This window comes from Panthera uncia, chromosome B4 (assembly GCF_023721935.1).
Source record: "Panthera uncia isolate 11264 chromosome B4, Puncia_PCG_1.0, whole genome shotgun sequence".
NCBI lineage: Eukaryota > Metazoa > Chordata > Mammalia > Carnivora > Felidae > Panthera > Panthera uncia.
The window spans coordinates 30,517,082-30,540,585 of record NC_064809.1 but is presented as its reverse complement, the minus strand read 5'-3'; the positions used below and the strand labels follow the sequence as shown (position 1 = coordinate 30,540,585).

At 35.5% G+C, this 23,504-nt stretch overlaps 1 protein-coding gene across 14 annotated transcripts in view; it reads left to right on the top strand.

Moving 5' to 3' along the window:
• The window catches only part of PARD3 (par-3 family cell polarity regulator), a 662,524-nt gene that overhangs the window by 305,963 nt on the left and 333,057 nt on the right, over positions 1-23,504 (top strand). For all 14 annotated transcript variants that reach the window (XM_049626966.1, XM_049626964.1, XM_049626959.1 and 11 more), the window contains exon 5: positions 16,327-16,458. In XM_049626966.1, coding sequence (XP_049482923.1) covers positions 16,327-16,458 — 132 coding nt within the window. The remainder of the gene's footprint in view (positions 1-16,326; positions 16,459-23,504) is intronic.

Sequence of the window (23,504 nt, the reverse complement as noted above, 5' to 3'; positions counted from 1 at the left end):
CTTTCTTTCTTTCTTTCTTGTATGTGTACATCGGACTAAATGCTATCTTCTTTTCAGTTATAAAATGACTTTCTGTATTTTCAGTATTCAGAAAGGATACTTGGAAGAAAGCATACTTGCTGATAAGTAGTAACTTGATTTCTTTTTCTTGAGGCCATGAGAGCTCACCTATTGCTGGGCAATTTCAAGATATGATAAATCTTTATGTGTTTGTGGTAGTTAGGTTTTCTGTGTAAATGCATGGAAGTAAAGGAGTTGACGATTCATAGTCTTGTGATCCATTGATCTCTAATGGCTGAAATAAGTTGATATACTTGTATAACTCATCTACAGAGCTAAGTGGCTTCTATTCTTCCAAGTTGGTAAGTAAAAGAAACAATTTTACAATAATGTCACCAATCAGTTGAAATCTCTTATTTCTGAAGTAGGCAGTTTCATTCTGGTATGTTAGAATGATGCTGAACTCACTTCTATGGATTCAAAACCAAGATGGGAGGTGAAGTCTTCCCAGTTAAAGTAGTCATTCCACTATTAAGTTTAGAGGCCAGTGAAGACAGATTTTGGTGTTGTAGAGACCTCAACCAGGTGAGAGCTTGGAGAGGACAAAGATTCTATGGGCTTTTAGATCTCTTAAAATTCCTCATACTTTCATTTGGAAGTAAGATATAAAAGAAAAGAGAGTCTTGGCTTTTAAAAAAGTTCTTGGGAACATTGTCTCATTCCTGTTTCCCAACATTTTGTGGCTGACTTCCTTTTTCAACTCTTTTAGAGAACATTTTACTCATAATTAGTATGGAAAGTATATTGCTACAAGATGTATTTTCATTTGAGATTTTACACGTGCTTAATATTTCATCTTGGGAAAGAGTATTTAAGTCAGTGTGAATACTTAAATCACTTTGCCACCTCTTTGGTCCCCCTTATTAAGTCATTGTCCCTGCAAATAAAGTCTAACTAGTATGTGGAGAGCATTTGATTCATTCCATCAAGAACAATGTAATGAGGCACTTATCAGAATCAGCCTACTATGAAGTTCAAAGATAAAGTCTATGCATTATTTCATTGTGTATTGGTTTTAAGCAATTATTCATTTGCCCCAAATACTGAGACCTGTTGCTTTTCTAAGTGATCTGCTCCTTCCCCCCACCTCCAACCAAATAAAATTTGTATAAGTAGATAAAAACAAAGGTAGCATAAAAAAGCATATCTTGGCTAGTTCCATGAGAGGTTCTTACCTGTTAGGGAAAGGGGAAGAAAGTGATAAGAGAACACATTATATTAGCATCAGTATCTTTTAAATTTGTATTATTTTTAAGAGTTCTCTTTAAAAGAGATCTTGGAATGCTTCTGACACCCTGGGTTTATTTGTTTGATTTAGTTGCTTGGCATGTTTGTTATGTTTCCCATCCTCCTGATATGTACAAACTCTTGGAAGAGTTGCTGTCTTAATTATGTCTTTGTCACCTCCCTTTCTGTTCCATGAGAAGAGTTATAGGATCTTCTTTCCTCTAGCTTTAGAAAAATATTTACATAAACATTTTTGTAGTATATTTTAAGATTCCCAAAACAATGTTTTTCTTATAATACTACTACTTTCTCTTTGCATTTATAAAGTAATGAAAAATATAAAGAAGCAAGTAAGTAATTTGGAATTGTGTAGATGAGTAATATTGACAGTTCAGTGCATTAACTTGGAACTCTGGAGCATAGCTCCATATAGCTGGTGGCTGTCCTTTACCAGTGGGGAATCATCCAACGAGTATAGTTTAATTTCCTGCCTTTTCCCCTAATTCTTCTTATATTGAGAGCATTTTCCCATGTCTCATAAATATAGATAGCTTGCATAATGTTCTTTTATATACTGATTTTTTTCCTTGTAGTTGGTGTTTATTCATTTTCTTTGGTGATTTTCCTATTGCTTGACTTTTATACTTTGCCAGGTTTTTTTTGTTTGTTTGTTTGCTCTAATAAGTAGCCTTTAGAAGTACCCTTCAGAAAAGATCCTTATATATTAATTTATGTTAACATCTCTGATGATTTTCTTAGAACAGATTCCTGAAGGAGGCTTATTTGACCAAGGAAATGAGTATTTTTAAAGCTACTGATATTCATTTCTCATTAGTTCATGACTAGTAAAATGTCAAGTACTTGTGTTTTAGAAAGCACTGTGAGAAGTCCTAGATGGGATGAGCTATGGCATGAGGGAGAATATAAAAACAAAGAAGCAAGGGGGTACTGTTCCTGAGTTCTGGAACTTACTGTCTTAGTATATAGCTTAATAATTCCCATTTGGCTGCGCATCATAATCACCTGTGAACTTTAGAAGGCAAAACACACTTATAGCCATGGGTGCCTTTGTCCATGTCAGGAGATTTGTGTGTTTATTTAAAGCTGTTTTGCTGGTTTTAGGGCACAGTCTTTTTTTTTTTTTTTTTTTTTTTTAGGACTTGAGTCTAGCTGAAAAGGAAAAGTGTGTTTATTTGCCTGTTAAGATAGGGTAAATAAGAGTCTTATGGTTTTTGAGATGTCTTCTTTTTAGGCTCATTTTTCTATCATGGCAGAATAGAATCTCACACTTAGATTGCTCAAATTTATCATTTTCAAATGAAAATCAATTAAAATGAGTTTTGTTGAGTTTTAAATAAAAGTATTACAAGAACCTATTGAGATAGTGGATCCTGTCCTGTCATTGGCAAACTAGAATAGGAAATATTTTTTCTAAATAGAAGCTATGGTACCAATAATGTACCTGTCTATTGTTCCTTGGTATAATGTCCCCCTACCCCCAATCTTAGTAAAGTGCATTTGAATACATAGAGCCAGGACACCAAATTCCCAGTATCGTGTGAAGTCACCAATGCTAATTCAGTCACAAGGAATCTTCAGAAAATGCCTACTCCTTGTTTTATTCAGTTTGAAAACTTTGGTAATTGCCAGGCTGACAGTATATTAGCAATTAACATTGACTCCTACTTCATGGTAGTCTACCATAGCTGCTTCCCGGTCATTCATTCATTCATTCATTCATTCTTTATAGAGTCATAGTCTACATTGACCTATTTGTGTGCTTTCTCATCCCCTTTTCAACCATTCGGCTTCTTGATCTCTGCCTCTCCTTTATTCTTTCTAATGGGTAAGGCCAATCATATTGGTAAATTCGAATATACTATTTTATTTTCAGGCTAGTACACTTGACCTGTTGGCTATTGAAAAACGTTATCTATCTTTTGGTATTTATGAGCCAACCATAGATGGTAGCTAGTTATAATAATCATCTAAAAACCTCAAAGGATGAGCTAAAATCATTCCTTGAAATCACATGTTTCCTCTGTGAGCAACGTATAGCTGTGTTTAATTTTCTGGGGCATTAGCTTCAAGGGAGATCCAGCTGAGATTTAGTTGTTAGACTATTTTGCTGCAACATTTGTATTTCCTGTTAAAGGCCTCTGAAACTATATATTTCACCTTTCTGTTTTGCAAATTAAAAGATCTTCATCTGACTACAGTTGTGTGCTTTTATTAAGTGATGATTATAATCATTTCTACAGTAGGCCAGCTTTAACTGCCAAGCTCCCCTAGTCGGAGTTGTTAATAACCTAGTCTCATCTATTTCTGTGTCACATTTAGGGATATAATCTGTCTTCACTTGCTTTGTAAATTATAATTTGTATTCAAAGTTATACAAATCTAAGGTGCCACTGAGAAAAATTTTGAGCCTGACTGTGGTATTTTTAGAGTTCACAAACCACTCCAGAAATATAAACCAAAGTAATGTCCCTATCCTTATTAAACACCCTCAAAGTTACATAGAGTAGAGAGGGAAATGAGTATATTACTCTTGTTTTTCTTGAGTTGGGGGAGAGGACTAGGAAATTGCATTTTATATTGAACAAAAATTTGCATGACTTTTATATACTTAAAAGTTTTTTGGCCTTATTTCATCCTTCTAATAATTTTTTTTAAATGTATTTTTGAGAGAGAGAAGGAGAGAGCGAGCAGGGGAGGGGCAGAGAAAGGGTGACAGAGACAGATGATCCAAAGTGGGCTCCAAACAGATAGCAGAGAGCATGATGTGGGGCTTGAACTCACCAACCCTGAGATCATGACCTGAGTCAAAGTCAGGCATTTAACTGACTGAGCCACCCAAACGCCTCTACCTTATTCATCTTTTTAACTTGGTTTCAATTCTTAATTTTTGATACTTCAGCTTACAGACCTAGTTCATTCAAGTCACAAAGTTGGATGCAGTCACTTCATGTCCTGTTGTTAACAAGAAAAGCGTAAGATTGGAGTGCCCAGGACTGGGCACCTGCTGCTTGCCTTCTAGCTGCTTCAGCAACTTTGGCTTTAATTTGCATGTGTTCTCGGGGCATGCGTTCTGGCCTTCCTTTGGAGAAATGCATTTCAGGCAAAGATTTTCACAGTGTGGAGGTAGGAGTGGTTTCCATCTCTCCCATCTCTAACCTATATCTATTTTTGAGGTTTTTGATCTTTACACATAATGATGGCCAAGGTATTTTGAGTACTTGCTTCTTGCCAGACATTGTGCTTGATGGGTCACATTATATCCCATTATCCCCCCCTCTAACATGTAAGTATTATTGGTGTTCCCATTTTACTGATGAAGAGATAAAACCTTTAAGAGTTTATTTAATTTTTTTTAACATTTATTTATTTTTGAGACAGAAAGAGACAGAGCATGAGCAGGGGAGGGTCAGAGAGAGAGGGAGACACAGAATCCGAAATAGGCTCCAGGCTCCGAGCTGTCAGCACAGAGCCCAACGTGAGGCTCGAACTCACAGACCGTGAGATCATGACCTGAGCCGAAGTCAGACACTCAACTGACTGAGCCACCCAGGCACCCCAAAACCTTTAAGAGTTTAAATAGCTCACCTAATAGTTAAACCAACTGTTCAGTGATGAAGTTGTGATGTGAACCTAGATTTTCCAGTTTCAAATCCCATGATTTTGACAAGTATGCCACCCACATCCCAAAGTATTTACAGATTTTATATATTCCCCAATGTTCATTTAGCTGAATATTTTAAACTGTAAAATATTTCTTAATAACCTTTTCATTTTTATCTCCTCTAGATCTATTATGCAATGCATACATGAATATAAGAATAATGAGCATGTGTTTCTTATTATGGCTGGCATAATTTTTTAAAACCTATAAGTTTACATTATATCTTAACATCTTCGTCTTAAGTAAAAATATGCTAGCTTCATTAATATCTCTACTGATAATCTGATTCTATTAACTGATCTCCATTTGTGTCACTTTTTTTTGAGGAATTTTTTGTGTTTATTTTCTGTAATCCTTATGATTGATATTACTATTGTTGTTGTTACTGAGAATTTATATATGCAGCCCTCTTCTTGATATTTTATTGTGCATTGCTCAAAACATCTAAATGACAGCAAAGTAAATAATGATATAGTTGGATTATAATCCAGAGACCAAAATAAATATACATAAGACTATACTGATACTAATACATGATTAAATGAAAAGTAAATGGGACAAAAGGGACAAAGTTTCTTACAGAAGAATTCTAAATAATATGTGTAATACTCCCTCTCCAGAAAGCTTAACTCCCCTGCTCATTTAAAAAAAATTTTTTAGGGGCGCCTGGGTGGCTCAGTCGGTTAGGCGGCTCTGTTCATGCTCTGTCTCTCTCTGTCTCAAAAATAAATAAACGTTAAAAAAAAATTAAAAAAAAATTTTTAATGTTTATTTTTGAGAGAGAGAAAGAGAAAGAGAAAATGGGGCCTGACATGGGGCTCAAACCCATGAACTGTGAGATCATAACCTGAGCTGAAGTCAGATATTCAACCGAGTGAGCCAACCATGCACCCCTTATCTCCCCTGCTGTGGAGGATAATATTTGTTTCCAAAGAAGAGGGGATTGAATATGTGGAAAATACTAACTTTAGAGTGCAGAAGTGGCAGATTCATCTTAACCAAGTGATCAAGGTTAACATCACTAATGATAAGTCATGATGATACCATAAACCCTTGAAATGGTATGATGGGATGGGCACATCATCTCAGTGGAGTTTTCCCCAAAACTCATAACTCCACTGTAATCCTAAGAAATCTTCAGACAAGCAAAAACTGAGGAATATTCTATGAGGTACCTGACCAGTATTTTTCAAGAATATTGTGGTCATAAATAACTAGGGAAGACTGAAATACTGTCTCAGATTAGAGAAGATTAAGGAGATATGAGGATTTTTAATATACTTTGGGATCCTGGCAGGAAATAAGGACATTAGTGACAAAAAAATGGATGGATTGCAGATATATCTATAGTTTAGTTAATATTATTGTATCAATGTTGATTTCTTAGTTTGGACAAGTATATCAAGGTTATGTAAGTTGTTAACATTGGCGGAAGTTGCATGAAGAGTACATAGGAACTGTGTGTACTTTTTTTTTTGCAACTTTTCAGTAAATCTAAATTTTTTCCAAGTTTTTTAAAACCCAGCTTTACAAGGTGAATTGCATCACCCACAGTTTCTGCTGCAAATCGTAGATGAAAGTTAATGCGCAGGTGATTGGAATGTGCAGAACTAGGATTCAGCCACAGGTTTCCATGAGCCTTCAGGCACACCTGGTCATTCCCTGAAATGTATTTTTCCTCTTTGGAAATGAGTTATAATAAAAATTTATCAATTGATTTTATTAAGTACTGATTGATGGTTGGTACCCTTCCCCATGACAACTCTGAATTTGAGAAGCACTTACCAGTTTTAAACATGCTGCATTCTCATGGCTGGATACTCCCACTTTGTCCTTAAAGTTTTATTGAGACATCCTAGCGCAACCACTGTTTTGTTGTCACGTTATTGAGATTGTTAAGGTTTTTGGGGGAGCCAAAGGAGGGGAGTTTCAACAGGACTTACTCTAAAATTTCACAGAATCACATTTTCTTTCTTTTTTTTTTTTTTGATTTTTTTTTTAAATGTCCATCTGGTTTTGAGAGAGAGACAGACAGACAGACTGATAGACCGACAAAGCACGAGCGGGGGTGGGGGGGGCAGAGAGAAAGGGAGACACAGAATCTGAAGCAGGCTCCAGGCTCTGAGCTGTCCACACAGAGCCCAACATGGGCTCGAACCCACAAACCACAAGATCGTGACCTGAGCCAAAGTTGGACACTTAACCAACTGAGCCACCCAGGTGCCCCTCACATTTTCTAAAGTTATGATTTGCAGTTATACTTTGGAGACAAAAATAGTTTGATTGACAATTAATATCTGGCTTAGAGAACATGCTTTCTCCACTGATGGAGTTGGACAGAAGGACTTAATTGTTTAGAAGTTTGAGCTATCAATTTCTTTACGCTAAATGCTTTTCATGAGGAGATGATTCTCCAGAAAAGTCATTATTATTGTATGAGAAGCCTAAGTAGGATGGGATTATGATAAGTGAAACTAGTTTTTCTACATTTTCAAAAATGTCTCTGTGGAGATGATTTACCTGAGGAGACAATTTCACAATTAAGGGAAAACTTTAAGAAAGTCAGATTGTTGACTATACCTAGGGACTTGCACAGAAATTTACTCACTTGTTCTGCTAACCTACCCAGTTCATTGAAGTTATGATAATATAAGAAGTACTAATATTTACATTGGTAGACTAGTTATATATGGTGCAAGGATCTCGATTTTCAAATTTTAGTTATTTCTTTGAAATTAAGGTGAAAATCATTTAGGTAAATATAAAAGATTTACATCACACATTTAGATAATGTGTAAGACTGTAGATATTTTAGAATTGGGCAACTACTGTAAGTATTTTACTTTCTCTCCTTCATCCCCTGGCATCTGCTCCCTTCTTCTCTTAGTATTGTACAAATTGATCCTGATGCAAAATGCTATTGTTATTTATAATTTTAGTTTGGCGATATAAGTGTTTGAAGTTACATGTCTTTGAAAGAAAATGAAATCTGAATAGGTATTTTTTGCTGTCAAAATAAAAAAATATGTAGCACTTCCTAAAATGTTTTAAAATTGTTTTGGATTTAAATTTGTTTTTCAGAGTCAAGCAGCATTAGTCAACTGTTGCTCTTCATTTTTATTGTAGTTTTGGAAAATGAGCCAGGCTCTTCAAAATGTTACCTGATCTGTAATATTTATATTTTATTTTGTTCTCATCCACTTGCCTTTGTTGAAAGAACAGTGTAAAAAATGGTGCTCTTGTTTTCTCTATTCCTTATACTTGCTGATTGTGGAATGCTTGTGGCCGTATGGCAATTAGGTGGCTGTGTTGGTTTTTAGGAAGTGTTGTGCACGAAATGAAATAGGAACTCCTGTTATTACTGCTTCCCTTTTTAGTTCTGTTCTTTAGTTCCTCAGAATTCATATGGAGATAATGTTTTCATATTTGAAAAAAGTTAAACTATCCTCTTAGGCTACCTTCTCCTTGTGCTTTTACAGATGTTTTCATCATATAAAGGAGATAATCCCAGTTATACCTGGAAAGAGATCATTTTAATTTAAAACCATTTTAAAGCAAACATTTTACTCTTGATTATTCCTAAGACTATGCAGTATTTATCAATGAGTCGACCATCTCTCATGTAAATATAAGTTGTGATTCAAGATTATATAATGGTTTTGCCCCTAGTTTATGTACAAGAACTCAGTAGATGCTTTTCTGTTTGGATGGGATCCTTGTGTAGGAATGGCTAGATATCAGAAGTTACCACCATTACCCAGGCAAACTACAGTTCCCGGTTAGATCAAGAATGAGGGTTGGAAGTCTCATTACTCAGAAATTGGGCAGCAAAGTGGGTAGGTATAACCATGGGAACTGGTTAGTCCTCCTCATCTCCACCAAGCATTTGTTGTAACTCCTCTCAACTTCTGTCTGCTTTTACTAGATAGTTAGAGGTTAAGCTGGGTCTTCTCTGCGTTTTCCTTCCAGGTTTCAGATTCTGTATCTAAAGTTTTTCATAGCATTCTGAACTGTGGAAATAGATTAAAATAAAAACAATTGAAGAAATTGGTTCAAATAAACAGGCTGTAAGAGGCTGAGTTTTGCTGATCTTTTTCCTCTTAGATTTCCTTGTCGGCTTCATGAACAGATCTGGTGGCTTAAGAGCAATCTGTGCTCTCATGGTCACCCCTGGAGACATCATGGCCACTGTAAAACCTGCATCTCTTTGACATATTTGGCCAACCCATTTTCATATCAGATCCATAGCCTAATGCAGATCCATGTTCTGGGGGCTATTTTTCTTATCTGATATTAAGACTGTTAATAAGGCACTGGCCATTTGCAGGTTGTGAAATAAAACTAAAACGTCATACCTCTGGTCTTGTCAACCTATCAACCTGAAGGATTTACTATGTGACAGGAAACTTATTTGCAAATTAATTGTAATTTTCAAATGTGTATTTTCTATATTGAGTTCCAAACATAAATTTTTTTCCCTAGCATATTGAGGATTTTTGAGTGTCCCACTGATCTAAATGTAATTCTATGATCTGGAAGCTATGTGTCAGAAATCCTGGAAAAGACATAAATTATAGTTCAGATTTTTCAGGTCAGAATGAGTTTTAAGATGTACCTTTAACATTTCAAAGAAAAAAAAAACTAATAAAATTTGATGTATATTATAGGAAATTTGATTTTGTACATTAAAAAGAAAATCTGCTTGGATAAATTATTTTCAATTTTTGTTACTAATTCCTGTTCAAAATTTAACTCAGTTTAGAAAGAAAATTAGAGATTTAAGATAAAAGATATATTACTTAATGAAATTGGAGACACAGAGATGCTCTAATAAATGTTTTGGCATTCAAAATCTCTACATTTTGATCTTTTCATTTTTAAATTTTTAAAAGTTGTAGTATAATCCAATGTTTCTTGTCACACATTGTACCACACTTTTGTAAATTAGTATCAGTAATGATACTATCAGTAACGATACGTAGTCTACTAATAGAATTTTATTTTGACAAAAAATGTATGGATGTTTGAATTTCTTCTTTGTCTTATCATAGTTCTGTTTGGAATAGGAGCAAGTTTATAAACACATACTCTTTTTTTTTTTTTTTTGGTCTCTTCCACTGCTCTCATTAATGATTATGAATGTGGAAGTAAGCAATTATCCAAAAGGGAAGTAGGATGTATCTATGTACCAGTATTTATGCTTATTTATATATACAGGAATTAGAGGTAATATGGGTTTAGCTAATAGGGGATGAATTGCTTGACTTCAGCTCAACTACATTGGGGCATTCCGTGTAGGATATTGGTCACCATGGATTTCAAATAATGCCTTTTCAGTTCATTACACTTCAAAATAGCCATGTGTCTAGGGTAAGTGGTGATAATACTGTGTTTGGAATAAAATCTTATGTTCTTTATTTAAAAAAAAATTTTTCCACAGGCATGTAGTTGGTTTAAATTGATAGGGACTGCCAAAATTTCTGCCTTCATCTACAGGTTGGTTATTGAATCTGTAAATTTTTGTGTGAGTCAATTTATTCCCAACCCCGCATCTCTCTGTCTCTTTTCTCTCTTTCTCATTTATTATCTAGAGAATGATTTGAAGGTCAGAAAAGTACATTGAGAAAAATCCTATTTATAGACCATTTTATGGTTGTTATCTTCTGCTATGCTTTAGCCTTGGCATTGCTTCCAAGGTTATGCTCTGGTGTAGCCATCAGGAGGCACACAAGGTAAACTCTCCCCAGAGACTGAGAATGGGTCTGCCACATTCAATCAACAATATGATTACTGATGATTTTAGCAAGCTTCATGTAATTAAAAAATCCTGTCATAATTACTAATTTCACTTGTCTCATAATTTCAGGTTAGACATCCTGAAAATGGTTTCTTTTGTGTGTGTGTGTGTGTGTGTGTGTGTGTATCGTTTCTTGGGAAAATGATAAAGCAGAAAATGGAATTCTCTTTGACCAGAATTACAGATTTGAAAAAATAATTGTAAATTTAACATCTGAAAACTGCATGGGACTGTTTGAATCCATAGGATGCATAGAAGGTACAAAAAAGAAGTTTATATGCATTGAGTGTTTGGTATGTCAATATATGACACAATTCCTAATGATTTTTAAAAAGGTATTTGGAGTTTTTTCATTGAAACAAAGAGGAACTGTAGTTGGGTTTCTTTTGCTAACATAGAAATATCTGTTACTTCTATAATGTTCATGAAATATTCCCATGTTTCTGCAACATGGGATGTAGGCTTGCCAAGGAATCTGACCATCAGCTAAGTGGCTGTTTCTGAGAGATAAAGCCTTGGAGTTGGAGCTTAGTATGCCAGGAATAAGCTTCTACCCCCAAGGCATTGGGTGGGTTCTGTGTGGTTTCTCTTTATTGAATTGTAATTGGCTTGGGGAGGGGTGCTGGGGGAGAGAGGACAGTTACTTTCTCTGCCCTGGAAGAGATTTACTGCATAACCAGGGTACTGCTACCAGGGAGTAGCAAATTAATATGCATTTCTCAGCCTGGGTGGCCTTTTGACACCTGATGATATGGCAGTACGTTTAGATGATAAGGAAAATCCCTGATCACAGTAGGAACATCTGTTTTTTTCTGGCAAGAGGGAAAGCAAAGCTGAGAGGCTGTTTGGGACAGCCTCATAAGTGGAGGATTAAAATTGTAATTAAAAGGGAGAGTAATTCCTTATGGTATTTTTCTTGTAAAAATGTTTAGATAAGGTAGTAGTGGCTTTACTATAATAGGTTATTTCTTGTCATTAGCAAATTTAATAATCGTTAGGATTTTGTATGTTGGTCCTACTGATAGATTTTTGTAAGTCTGAAGAGAAGGATTTCTGTTTTTTGCTTTGAAGTTCACCAATGTATGGAATGGAGGCATTAATTTTTTTTTTTTTTTGGAGGCACTAATTTGATCATAGAATGAAATAGATTTAAAGTCACATTCTCCAAGTTTTTATAAATACAGCTCTAACTTGTTGCAAAAATATTAATGGCAAAAATTTTGTTGGTTTGGTTTTCCCTTTAGGTTGGGAAATGTAGATTTACAAATACACTTAACTTGAAAATGTTGACTTTTTTGTAGCTGACTAGAGTCTGATCCATGAAGCATATAGATAATCTTGCATAGACATAGTTCAGGCTACCAGGTTTTTAAAATCATTTACACTGAAATAAATGTTTTTAAGCTGAAAATAGTATGCACTGTGTACATTTCAATAGAAATCATGAATATCCAAGCATATATCATTAAGGAGAAATTATATTGTGTGTTATGATGTTTACTAGTGCAATCACATTGTAAATACAGAATCACAACTTTGTAGGACTATAATCTTTGTATGAACCTGATCCAAAGTTCTGGATTGTGAGGAGAACATGTGTGAAATGCTGGTAGTACCTGCATGATACTATCAACAAAGTAAAATATATATTACATAGTGATTAATATATTTTAAAAACTCTTCAGTTTCTTGATCATGACTAAGGTTACTTCAACTGGATTTTTTCATACATTATAAATTAATGTCTGAATTCATTATTGACATTACCATAACAATATTGAATTAGAAAAACTTTTTTATTATGAGAGGTTAGTATCAATTTTGTTTTTCTTATCCATTAACTACTCAAAGTTGATTTTATGAATATAAAACTGTGGAATTTTTCGGATGGAGTTCAAAAGGACAGATTTTTTTTTTTTAATCTTTAGCCCTTATCTCCCTTAATAAGATTACCTTGTGGTGGTCTGCTATATGAATTACATGTCATAATTGATGTAAAAGGAGAAATGTCACACTGCTTTTTAGATGCAATTGGAAGTAATCATATTATCCACAGATATTGTATATTGTAGGTGTGACATTAAATTGAAATAGACCTATAACAGTGGTATATATCTTGTAGTGTAAACCTAAAAGTACAATTATTATATTTCAGTGAAAATGATGCCTTTTGAAAGCATGCCCTTATCAGTTTCTAAAACAACGTGTATACATGTTCTTTGAAAAGTCTGGGATTCTGAACCATGTGAAAATAGGACATACAACAAATATTCAAGAAAAAGCCTTCCATGTTGGTACAGGCTACTGAGCTAAGTGCTTGAATTTAAAGGTGAATGGTGATCTTCTGTTTAGGTTTCACTGTAATAGTGGAAATAACAATTCTAAAAATTAACTAAATTATGTTAGAACTATAATTAGAAGTACAATTAGAATGTAGTGGTAACAAAAAGCATGACATTATGAGTTCTATTGAGAGAGAGTCAGGGAATGCTTCTTAGAGAAAGTAGCAGTTGTATTTGGTGTTAAACACTGATAATTTCACAGAAGAAATGTTATGGGAAGCTAGGTTTAGAAAGATCATAAGTGAAGGTGAGGAGGCCTGTGGCACAGCAAGTGTGATTGTGTGAAAGTTCCTCTGGTCTACTTGTAGTGTCTGTCCGTGTGTGATGTGTTGCAAGACACATTTTAGAAAAATCCTCTGTGGGAAGTGTAGAGAACATTGTTGGAGAGGCTAAGACTGGGACCAGCCTCCAGTTACAAGGCTGCTGTACTCATTTCAGATGAGAGACAAATTGAAAGAGGTGAAGAGCATGATGAATATTTTTCAGAAGAGTGCCAGAATCGAGAGAGGAAGCGAGTTTCATTTTGGATCTATTGATTTGGAGGCATCTTTGGGATAGTCTATTGGAAATTTAGATCATGAATTCAGGAAAAAGTTTAGTGTTGGTGACCCATGCCTAGAAGTCAGGAGGGACGTTTAGGAATTAGACACTTTTTGAGCTGGGCTAAGGAGGGAGTAGTGAGCAGACCATGGGCCATTTCAGTAAAGAAGAATAATGATGCAGATTCAAAAGGAATCAAAAGGAAGTTCCCAGTCACACACAGGCTTCTGGACACCAAAAAAGTGGGGATTTTGCATCATCCGGTCTCTTCATTTTAAAGATCTATTTTTCCCTTTGCAAGTGGTATTTTGTCACTATGCAAACTTGCAGCTCACTATCAACTCTTCACCTAACAGGTTTTAGCATCCATTGATTAATAACTTATTTCATTAGGGGCTGAACGCGGTGATTTTTCTAATTGTATTCATTATTCAGTTTCCATTATTTGGCATTCTTCTGAAATGACAAGCTGCCCTCATCGACTGGCACTGTTGCTTTCTCCGAAATATAGTTCCTACTGAAAAGGCAGAATAGATTTTTAACGCTTTCTATTTAATTATTCATTTTCAAAGTAAAGGGTTGGTGTAATAATCATCTCTAATGGTGGAAAATGAATAGAGAAGCCAGGTCTTTAGTCCATGGTAGCAGCCCCAAGATCCTTGATATCAAAATTTTATTTGTGTTTCTCCAGACTCTTAATCCTTCTTCACTTTGCGGACATCTACGATTCTGTCATTGGTAAATTTACCCTCTCTGACTTATTTGAATTTCTTATAAGTCAGATAATTTTGCTTTGTTCTGAAACTATCATGCCCAAGTTTTTTGTTTTTTTTTTAAATGTTTATTTATTTTTTTGAGACAGAGAGAGACAGAGCATGAACAGGGGAGGGTCAGAGAGAGAGGGAGACACAGAATCCGAAGCAGGCTCCAGGCTCTGAGCTGTCAGCACAGAGCCCAACGCGGGGCTCGAACTCATGGACCGTGAGATCATGACCTGAGTCGAAGTCGGACGCTTAACCGACTGAGCCACCCAGGTGCCCCTATCATGCCCAAGTTTTAAGGCAGAGATCTTAGTATTTGGAGATACAGTGAGCTTTCATTTCTTTAGTTGCTTTTTTCTTTTCTTTAGATTTTGTCTATGTCCTCCACTTATTTTACCATTTCCATGTTCCTGTAAATAGGGTCAGTCCCTAATTCCTGGCGGGGGAGCAAGATCCTAATCTTGCAGCATTCTGTGTGTGTGTGTGTGTGTGTGCGCGCACACGAGCGTTTGCTTGCAGTTCTATGCTCCATTACCATTTTCTTGAACTGCCGTAACCAGACCTGTACAGTTTTTCTAGTAAAAATTACTTGCCCTTAATGTTCAATGCTATCAAGTTTTTAGTTTATTTTTTGTAGGTTAATTAATAAGAAAGACTTATAAAGTTTCATACTGAAGTTTATACTGGTTGATATTTATAGGTTTAAAAAGATTTTTCGTATGCCGTAGTATTGGCATAGGTCCAACACTGTCAATTCATTTTTAAGCTTTGTTCTCTGATGGAATTTATGAAGGAGCAGAGAACACCGTCTTGGTCTCTGGCTAAGGTCTATACAATGCCAACCTGTTGTATTACACTTTTTTGTTTCTATGGATTCGCTGCTCATAGGGCTTAAGTAATGAAGGATAAGAATCAGTCATGTGTATAATGTATACAGCCATGTTACCCTTAGCAAAGTTATTAAGGAGGATATTTTGGTACTTCTCGTAAAGTGGGATACTGCTGTAAGTAGGTCAAAGTGAGGTTAAGATTTAAATTTGTTCTTGTAGGAGATATTTAGATTTCATCATTGAACTAAAAGTTTGACTTCTCTGACTTATCCTTGCCTTCTCATTTCTTTTTAGAACATTGAAATTAAGTTTTGCAGTCCAAAAGCCAAAGCAAATTGTTATAAGTTATTGTTTCAAAGAACAAAAATTAAATAGCATTTGGTTGCTTTGGGACTATTAAATATTTATCAACTAACTAGGTTTTTATGTAAAGACCTCACTTGCCATATGCATGTTAGGGTAAACTATTATGTATCTATTATGTACCATGTATTGAGATAATTTTTTTCTTTATATTTAAATTAATGCTTACAACTAGCTTGTGAAGTAGGTAATGGAACAGTCCAGAGAATCTTAAGTCTTGTGCTCAAAGTCACACAACTACAAGGATCTAAATAAGGAGCAAATTCATTAGTCTTTCTTATTTTAAACATTTTTGGTGAATTATAGATAGTATTTCCCAATATTATTGTAAGATTAGAAAGAAGACAAAAGGAAAATTCCATGATTGAGAGATCATAAGAATCTTGGAGAGAAATACTTTTCATTTTCTGGTGCATGTAATTGGTTGGCCTGGGGAGATTGATTTGGGAGGGAGTACAAGGTCTATTGTTTTGTTTATTGTGTGCATATGTGTGTGGCTTCCTTCCCTGCTATAGTCATTAGACTCCCTCATCCTAGACATATGACTATATTCATGAGGTCTAATCTGAGTGAAATGTCCTCAGTCAACTATTTTGTATAGACTCAGAAAAAATATTTTAAATATGCAGAATCAGTTTTCTGCTACTTTTGAAAAACCCAAGTACATCATTAATTTGCAAGTTGTGGTTTTTTACAAGACACCTTTTTGTCTCTTTTTGAATAGAAAGATGAAAACTACAGAAGCCTTCCACGGGATACTAGTAACTGGTCGCACCAATTTCAGAGAGACAATGCTCGGTCATCTCTGAGTGCCAGTCACCCAATGGTGGACAAGTGGCTGGAGAAGCAAGAACAGGTAACATAAATTAATCCTTCTATGTGTGTCATAGACCTAACTTCCTGGCCCATACTCCAAAAGATGTTTCCCTGCATCACAATGATGATTAAAGGTAAATTATTCTAATAAACTTTAGTTAAATTCCAGGCTGTATGTCAGAGTTTGTGTAACATAATTGTAGACTATTTCTGTGGTGGTCCCCAGTCAAAGATTTCTCATAAGTGGTTACAAATATTTGCCATAGATTCTGGAGTATCCTGATTTCAGAGTTTGTTATGTTGTTGAGACACAGACATTTGGCAGTGAACAGTACAGTTTATGAGTTGGCTTTCAAGACCACTTATAGGTTCTTCTGTTTATTTGATAGGCAATAAGTCAAAGGACCTGAGGAGGCAAATTAAAATGTTCTGTTTTACCTGACTTCACTTTAGAAGAGAAATATGCTATAGTGGCATTTCAGAATTTAGATTGTTTTGTAAGGTTCAGGGACTTGACCCTTTCATAAATATCAATAAACTATTTTAGGTTTGTAAGGTTGTAGAGTTGTTCAGTTTACTCCACAGTATAGCCATCTATAGTTCCTGAAATCAGAATTGTTTACCACTCAATATAATAACTGGTTCCTATCCTGGCAATAAACAATCACTGTTAAGACACTTCATATGAAGACTGAGAATTTATCCGGTAAGTTTTGAAGTATAAAACACAAATTTTATAGTGTTGTTGTGTAAAGTCTTAATTCTTTATTGTTAGTCATAGTGTTTTCTTGGAAATCCTAGTGTTTTCCTTGTAGTTTTAATAATTTTTTATGTTAAGAACACACTAAGTGTGGTGCCTGGGTATCTCAGTTGGTTAAGCATTCGACTCTTGATCAGCTCAGGTCTTGGTCTCAGGGTCACGAATTCAAGCCCCATATTGGGCTCCGTTCTAGGTGTGGAAGCTACTTGAAAAATAACAACAACAAAACAAAAACATACTTATTTCGTTACTTTGTCCCTTATTTTCTCTAAAAAGTTCATATAGATGGAAGACTAGGTGAGTGCTCAGAGAATGTTTTGTTTCAATAATTTCTAAAATTGTTAATAATTCTGTTGCCTAGATACTGGAATAGCTGTTTTTCAATTTAGATTAATGATGACATTGGAAAGAAATCTGAAATGTTTTACTTAATTCATCTTAGTGTATGTTTTAAGCCTCCTAAAATAATTTTGTGTGTGTGGGGGGTGTGTTTGAATATGAAATAGTACAAAAGTCCAGTTTGCCTTTGAAACCATGGATGGTATCGCAAACGTGCTGATTTTTATCATATCGTAAATGTTAGAATATAAGCATTGTGTGATGGAAATAATTTTAAATAATTAAAAAACCACGGAAGCTCTACTTAGGAAAAACATTTTTTTTCTTAAACAGATTTTAAACTCATTGTTGTCATTATTACATTTTCTCTTTGAAGTAAATATTTTAAAGAATTAGATAGTTTAGCCTGGGCCTGGAGTCAGACTGGCTGGTTACCAGCTATTTACCATAAATGACCTGGTATACTCATTTATTGAATGGGTTTAATCCTAGAACCTGCTATATCCACTGATGTTATACCTGCCAAGGGGTTAGATTCATATCTGCTTGGTAGCCATAAACACTGGGTGTTAATACACTAACAAGTGTTCTCTCTAACAAGAGAAAAAAATTGGCTGCCAAGAACAGAAAGTCTCGATTGTATAAGAAGAAGATACTCATTTTTCATTTAATAAGAAATCTGGAGGAAAGGCCAGTTGGGGATTCAGGGGAACCTCATTGGGGATCCAGATTCTCCATTTTCTGGGAGCACTACACAGTGCCTCCTTGGCTGTGTGCTCCAGTCTGTCCTTTCCTGTAGAGCCTCAGCCATCACATGCTTGCGCGGAAGAAGAGGAACAGTTCCTTTTTATTCTGCATGGCTCTTTTTGAAAGCAAATACACCTTTTCCACAAGCCCCTCCCCCCACCCAGACAGATACCTTTCATGTTTTGTTGTCTAGCCTTGTATGGATTGCTTGTCTATTTCTAAATTGAAGGGAGTTGTTGGTTTAGACTAGGTGAGCTTGATCCGTAGCTGGGGGTGTGGGTATGATGGTTTGTCTTCCTGAAACGCAGTTGCTGATCACTGAATATAGTCAGGGTCCCATTAAAGCAAGAAAGGACATACAGTTAGGTAAATGTGCTAAATATGACTATTTTTATTACAGGATTAGGAGAAAAAAATGGCAGTCCAGAGTTTCTAAAGTATGATATATTTAATTATATTCTAATAATGTAACTTTTACCATTGTGGTTGTAGACCTGTTTTTAAGGAAGTAGTATAGCTTTTCTTTGTAATTTTGTTATAAAATAGTTTCTTTTTACGCAAAATAGTTGCATTGAGAAGCCACAGAGCTTTTTTCTCAAAAGACCAAGGCTTGATTTTCTTCTGTTGAAGTTATTTGAAGCAGTTTTTCCACAATAAGCAGGTTTTTAAAAAATTGAGTACTTCCTTAGTCTATGTAGTTTAATGTAAATGATATTAGCTAATTGATGCCTGAACCTGAAAACATCATCTTCCTTGGCTTACATTTAAAAAATGATGATCCATTCACTAAATTTGGCCATTTCACATCAGCAGGAAAATTAATCAGACTGAAATCTATTTTAACTGGATAAGAACAGCAAAGACAACACAAAATACATATTAAAAGTTTTCTTAAAAGTAAGTACAATTGTGTGGGCAGGAGAGGACTAATAGGTTATGCTGGACACACTGCAAATCTAGTCCAGATAGTCTCATTTAATTGTGAATTTATTTTTTTAACAGTTCCACATGAGTCGTCTGACTTTAATGGCCTGATGTCTCTTCTGTGGCTTGTTTTCTCCTTAGTTTTTGCCATTAAAAATATAATAACAGACAAGCATTACACAGATAAAAGAATGTTTTATATGGTAAAACACACACATCAACCCCCTGCCTTTACAGTTTGGGATCACCGGGGTGGAAATATCTACCATGAATTATGCCATCTGGACTGAGAGGTGAACAGAGTTCTAGATTTTATATGCCTTCAGTGGTTTTGTTTTTGCTCTATTTCCTCCTAGATTGCTCATCTCTCATTATCTCTGCTTTTTGAAGGCAATTATGACCACGTCCGTTTTGCCAGTGGGAATAAACTGTAGACATGAAAAGCACAAGGGAGTGTTTTAAAATGCTGAGCTAGTAGGCACCTCTGGAAGCTGTGTCTTTCTTTTTGTGAGATTGATCCTATATAAAGGGATATTGAATCTTTCACTCTCTTAGAATATTGATAAGTTACACTCATATAATCAAAGGTAGGGTGTGCATCTTATTAGAACTCTGCACCAGGAAGCACCTGGAGTCAAGCTTAGCATGATTTCCAGAAACAGAAGTCCTGCTTTTCAGTGACTAATTGAGAATAGCCTGTACTTGAATCAGGTTCCTCTCAGAAGGTGTATCTCAGACTGTGTATCTTTCAAAGAGCATCATTTTCTTATAGAATCTTGGGACTTACTTTTTCTGAAATCTCAGAAGAGGCACAAAGGATTTCAACACTAAATGGGTTGTTGTTGTATTGCCTTGAAAAAAGTTTTCATGCTTCTGAAATTTTGACTCTGAGACCCAAGGAACAACAACAAAAAAATCAACAAAAGCCTTAGTTTTGATGTTTGGCTATGCTTGAAGAATCTGAATTCCTTTTAATCATTACCGTTTCCTTGACTCTTTGTAACTATATTTTAATATTGGCAGATAATAGATCATAAGCTGACTTTGTTCTTCTATCCCTACAGTTTATTGCAACTAATAAATTCCACAAAAGAGGAGGCAGGAACTTTACAATACGTTATTGGAAGAATTTAAGGCCTGAAAGTAGAGGGACCTAAGGGAAATTTAACCTAATTGGGAGCCTGCCATTTTCACTACCCTGACTTGGTGAACAGGCCTGAAGCCAATTAACAGAAATAGCAAGGAGGTGCAAGGCACATTCCAGCCGCCACTTAAGCTCTGTTGTAAGGGAATGGCTGCCCTGACCTTTAGAGAAAAGTCCGTGTTTTAGGGTTTTTTCCATCAAGCAAAAACTTTGTCTAATTGGCAAATTATACCAGAGGAGGCAAACTGTGAGGAAAACTACCTTAAATGCTTGGTGATGACGTAGTTCACGGGTGACAATGACTGTGCTCCACCTTCTCCTTTGTACCCTGGTCTCCCTGTTCCCATCCTTCCGTGTTGTCTCAGAATCTCAAAGCCATCAGTTTAAGGAAAACTGACAGTGCCTTTTCTTCTCATATTATGCATTTTTGTCACCATCTACAGCCATGATGCTTTCATTTCAGATTTTTTCATGAGGAACAGAACATCCCTGACTTTTGATATTTATTCCTTCTGACACGAAGGTGACTCATGTAGGGATGGTGTCTGTTTTTACATTGGTCTGAGTTGAGTCCTAGATATGAGAAATAGAAAATATCTGAATGTTAAATAGAAAACATATTTTTTCCTATTTTTAAATTTTATTTATTTTTTAAATTGAATAAGTTTGGTATCCAATGTAGGGCTTGAACTCATGACCCTGAGGTCAAGAGTCACATGTTCTACTGAGCCAGCCTGGCACTTCTAAATAGAAAACATATTTAAATAAAATAATGCTTGAGAAGAAATTCCTTTTGTCTTATTTTTAAAAAAGAATAGTTCAGCATTGCTTATTCTGATACTTTTTAAACTTTTGAAAAAATTTGCTCTTTATAACTATTCACATGATACAGAATGAATACATTCGCAAGTCATGGAAAAGGTAAGTTTCTAGGAACGTGTTTCATTTTTGCTTTTTATTATAATTTATGATTAAGGCCAAATTTTTGAAGATCTAGGGCAATAATAAATTTTAAAACTTCGAGCCTATTTTGCATGTGAGTGGACATACAGTAGTGAAGAAACATTTAAGCTTATCCAGATTTCACACAAGAAAGAGTGGGTGGTTTAAAAAAAATGAGTAAGCTTGTCAATAAGTAATCGTGGTACTAGGTGTTATGTTACCTTGGAGTGATAAGATGATGGGTGTCTGGGATGATCAGGTTGTGGGTCCTGCTTCCATACCTCTCATCGAAGTTGTTTTTTCCTCTGATCTGCCTGCATAAGGGAAGATCCTTTTCCAAGTGCTTAATAGCCTTTTCTAAATGGAAACAAACAAACAAACTCATTTCACTGACACCTTAGAACCATCCAGATGACATAAGTAGTCAGCTTCCAAATGTGAAATGATCATCCTTTTTTTTTTTTTTTTTTTTTTTTTTACAAAATTAGGAGATGGCTTCCTTTGAAATCTGATTACAACAGCTGCAAACCAGTCAGTGAACTGGCCACGGGGTCATCTTGTTAAAACATGGAAGAGCTCTAGAAATTCTAATGGCATGTGAAGGGTCTCCTGGCATCTGCCTCCTCATGGGACCTAAGATTAGGTTCTGGTGCTGCCTAGAACCCAGGTCCTGGAGAGAGAGAGAGAGACAGAGAGACAGAGAGACAGAGAGACACAGAGAGAGAGAGAGAGAGAGAGAGAGAGAGTGTGTGTGTGTGTGTGTGTGTGTGTGTGTGTGTGTTTATTTAATTCTTTAGCCCATAAACACTGAGAAACCAAGTGACTGCTAGGGTTATCTGGATAAAGACAATCAAAGCCTCTGCCTCCAAATTCTAAAATTCTATATTTCTCTATTAAAAGGAAGGGGATTTATTTATATTATTTCCTAATTGGCAAACTTCTGCAGAACTTGGGCAGAAGCAAACATAATTGTGTTTACCTCAACAACAGCAAATGTAAAAACTAAAAACATCAAGATTGCTTTAAAATTAAAGTTTCATTATAAAATTCCAGAGATTTTCCTTATAGCAGAAACCTGTCATAGTCATAATAATGTTAAAAATAAAACCAAAACAACCTTGCAAAAAAGTTTTCCTGTCACCTGGCTATATTAATGCCAAAAGATTTCATTGTGCTTTAATAATAAGCTGATTATTATAATACATATCTTAAAATTATTTGTGTTTTAAAACATGATGGAAGCATCCTGCATGTATGTGATGTTTTATTTTCCATCAGCCCTTCATAATGTCTAGCTTTATTATCAAAGAACTGTGAATAGTAATTACGAGTAGAAGAACAGGACTAGAGCACAGGGACCCTGATAGACGTTCTTCTGAGAAGGACACATTAATTTCCTGAGGAGCCTTGTCACCCACAATCAGGACCACTTTGGATGCTCTTTTCTTGTCCAAGTGATAAGTAGCATTTTACCTTTAGATATATTTAGTGGCAAAAAGACACCATGAGCTTGCAGAGCATGTATTCAGGACAGGAAACCTGCCCCTCCTGTGAGTGGGTCCTCTTGTCTGACCCATAACTCACCAGTGGTGTGGCCTTAGGTTGTATGATCTCAGCAAACTTCATTTTCAATGTGTGCAAAATGGAGAAAATGATACCCATTTGGCAGATAACTGGCTCTGTGTATGAAGACTGACATGGAACATGTAAAATGGAGATCCAGTTTCTGGTGTATCGTAGGCACTTGTTAGATGTTACTTTCCCCCCATCTTTATTTTAGGTAAGAATAGACTTACTGGTTACACCTCAGTAATTCTCTCTAGTATGGAGTGACCATTTTTTCCTTGCATTTTCTCCTTGCATATTGGAAGTGCCCTTTGGTATGGTGGGATGGTTCATTTTTGTCCCTCGTGTATTTCTAATGCTCCCATCAGCCTTTTAGAACTGGATTCTTGCTTCTATGGCATCTTATCAGAATTAAAATAAAATTTAATCTTTTTAAATCATCTCTGGTTCTTTTCTGACGAACATAATCTGACACAAAAATGACATTAGCTCTAATCTCTGTGTCTGTGTCCATTTTTTATATTCCCTTTTGTTTTTGGCAAGCATGTGTGGTTTAAATACAATTAAATCTAAGAATACCATTTAAGAATGCTAAGTGTCTTACAAGGGCTTCTGCTTGGCCACTTGCTAAGCATCTCTGTCCCTCTGTCGTGTGAATGGAGTC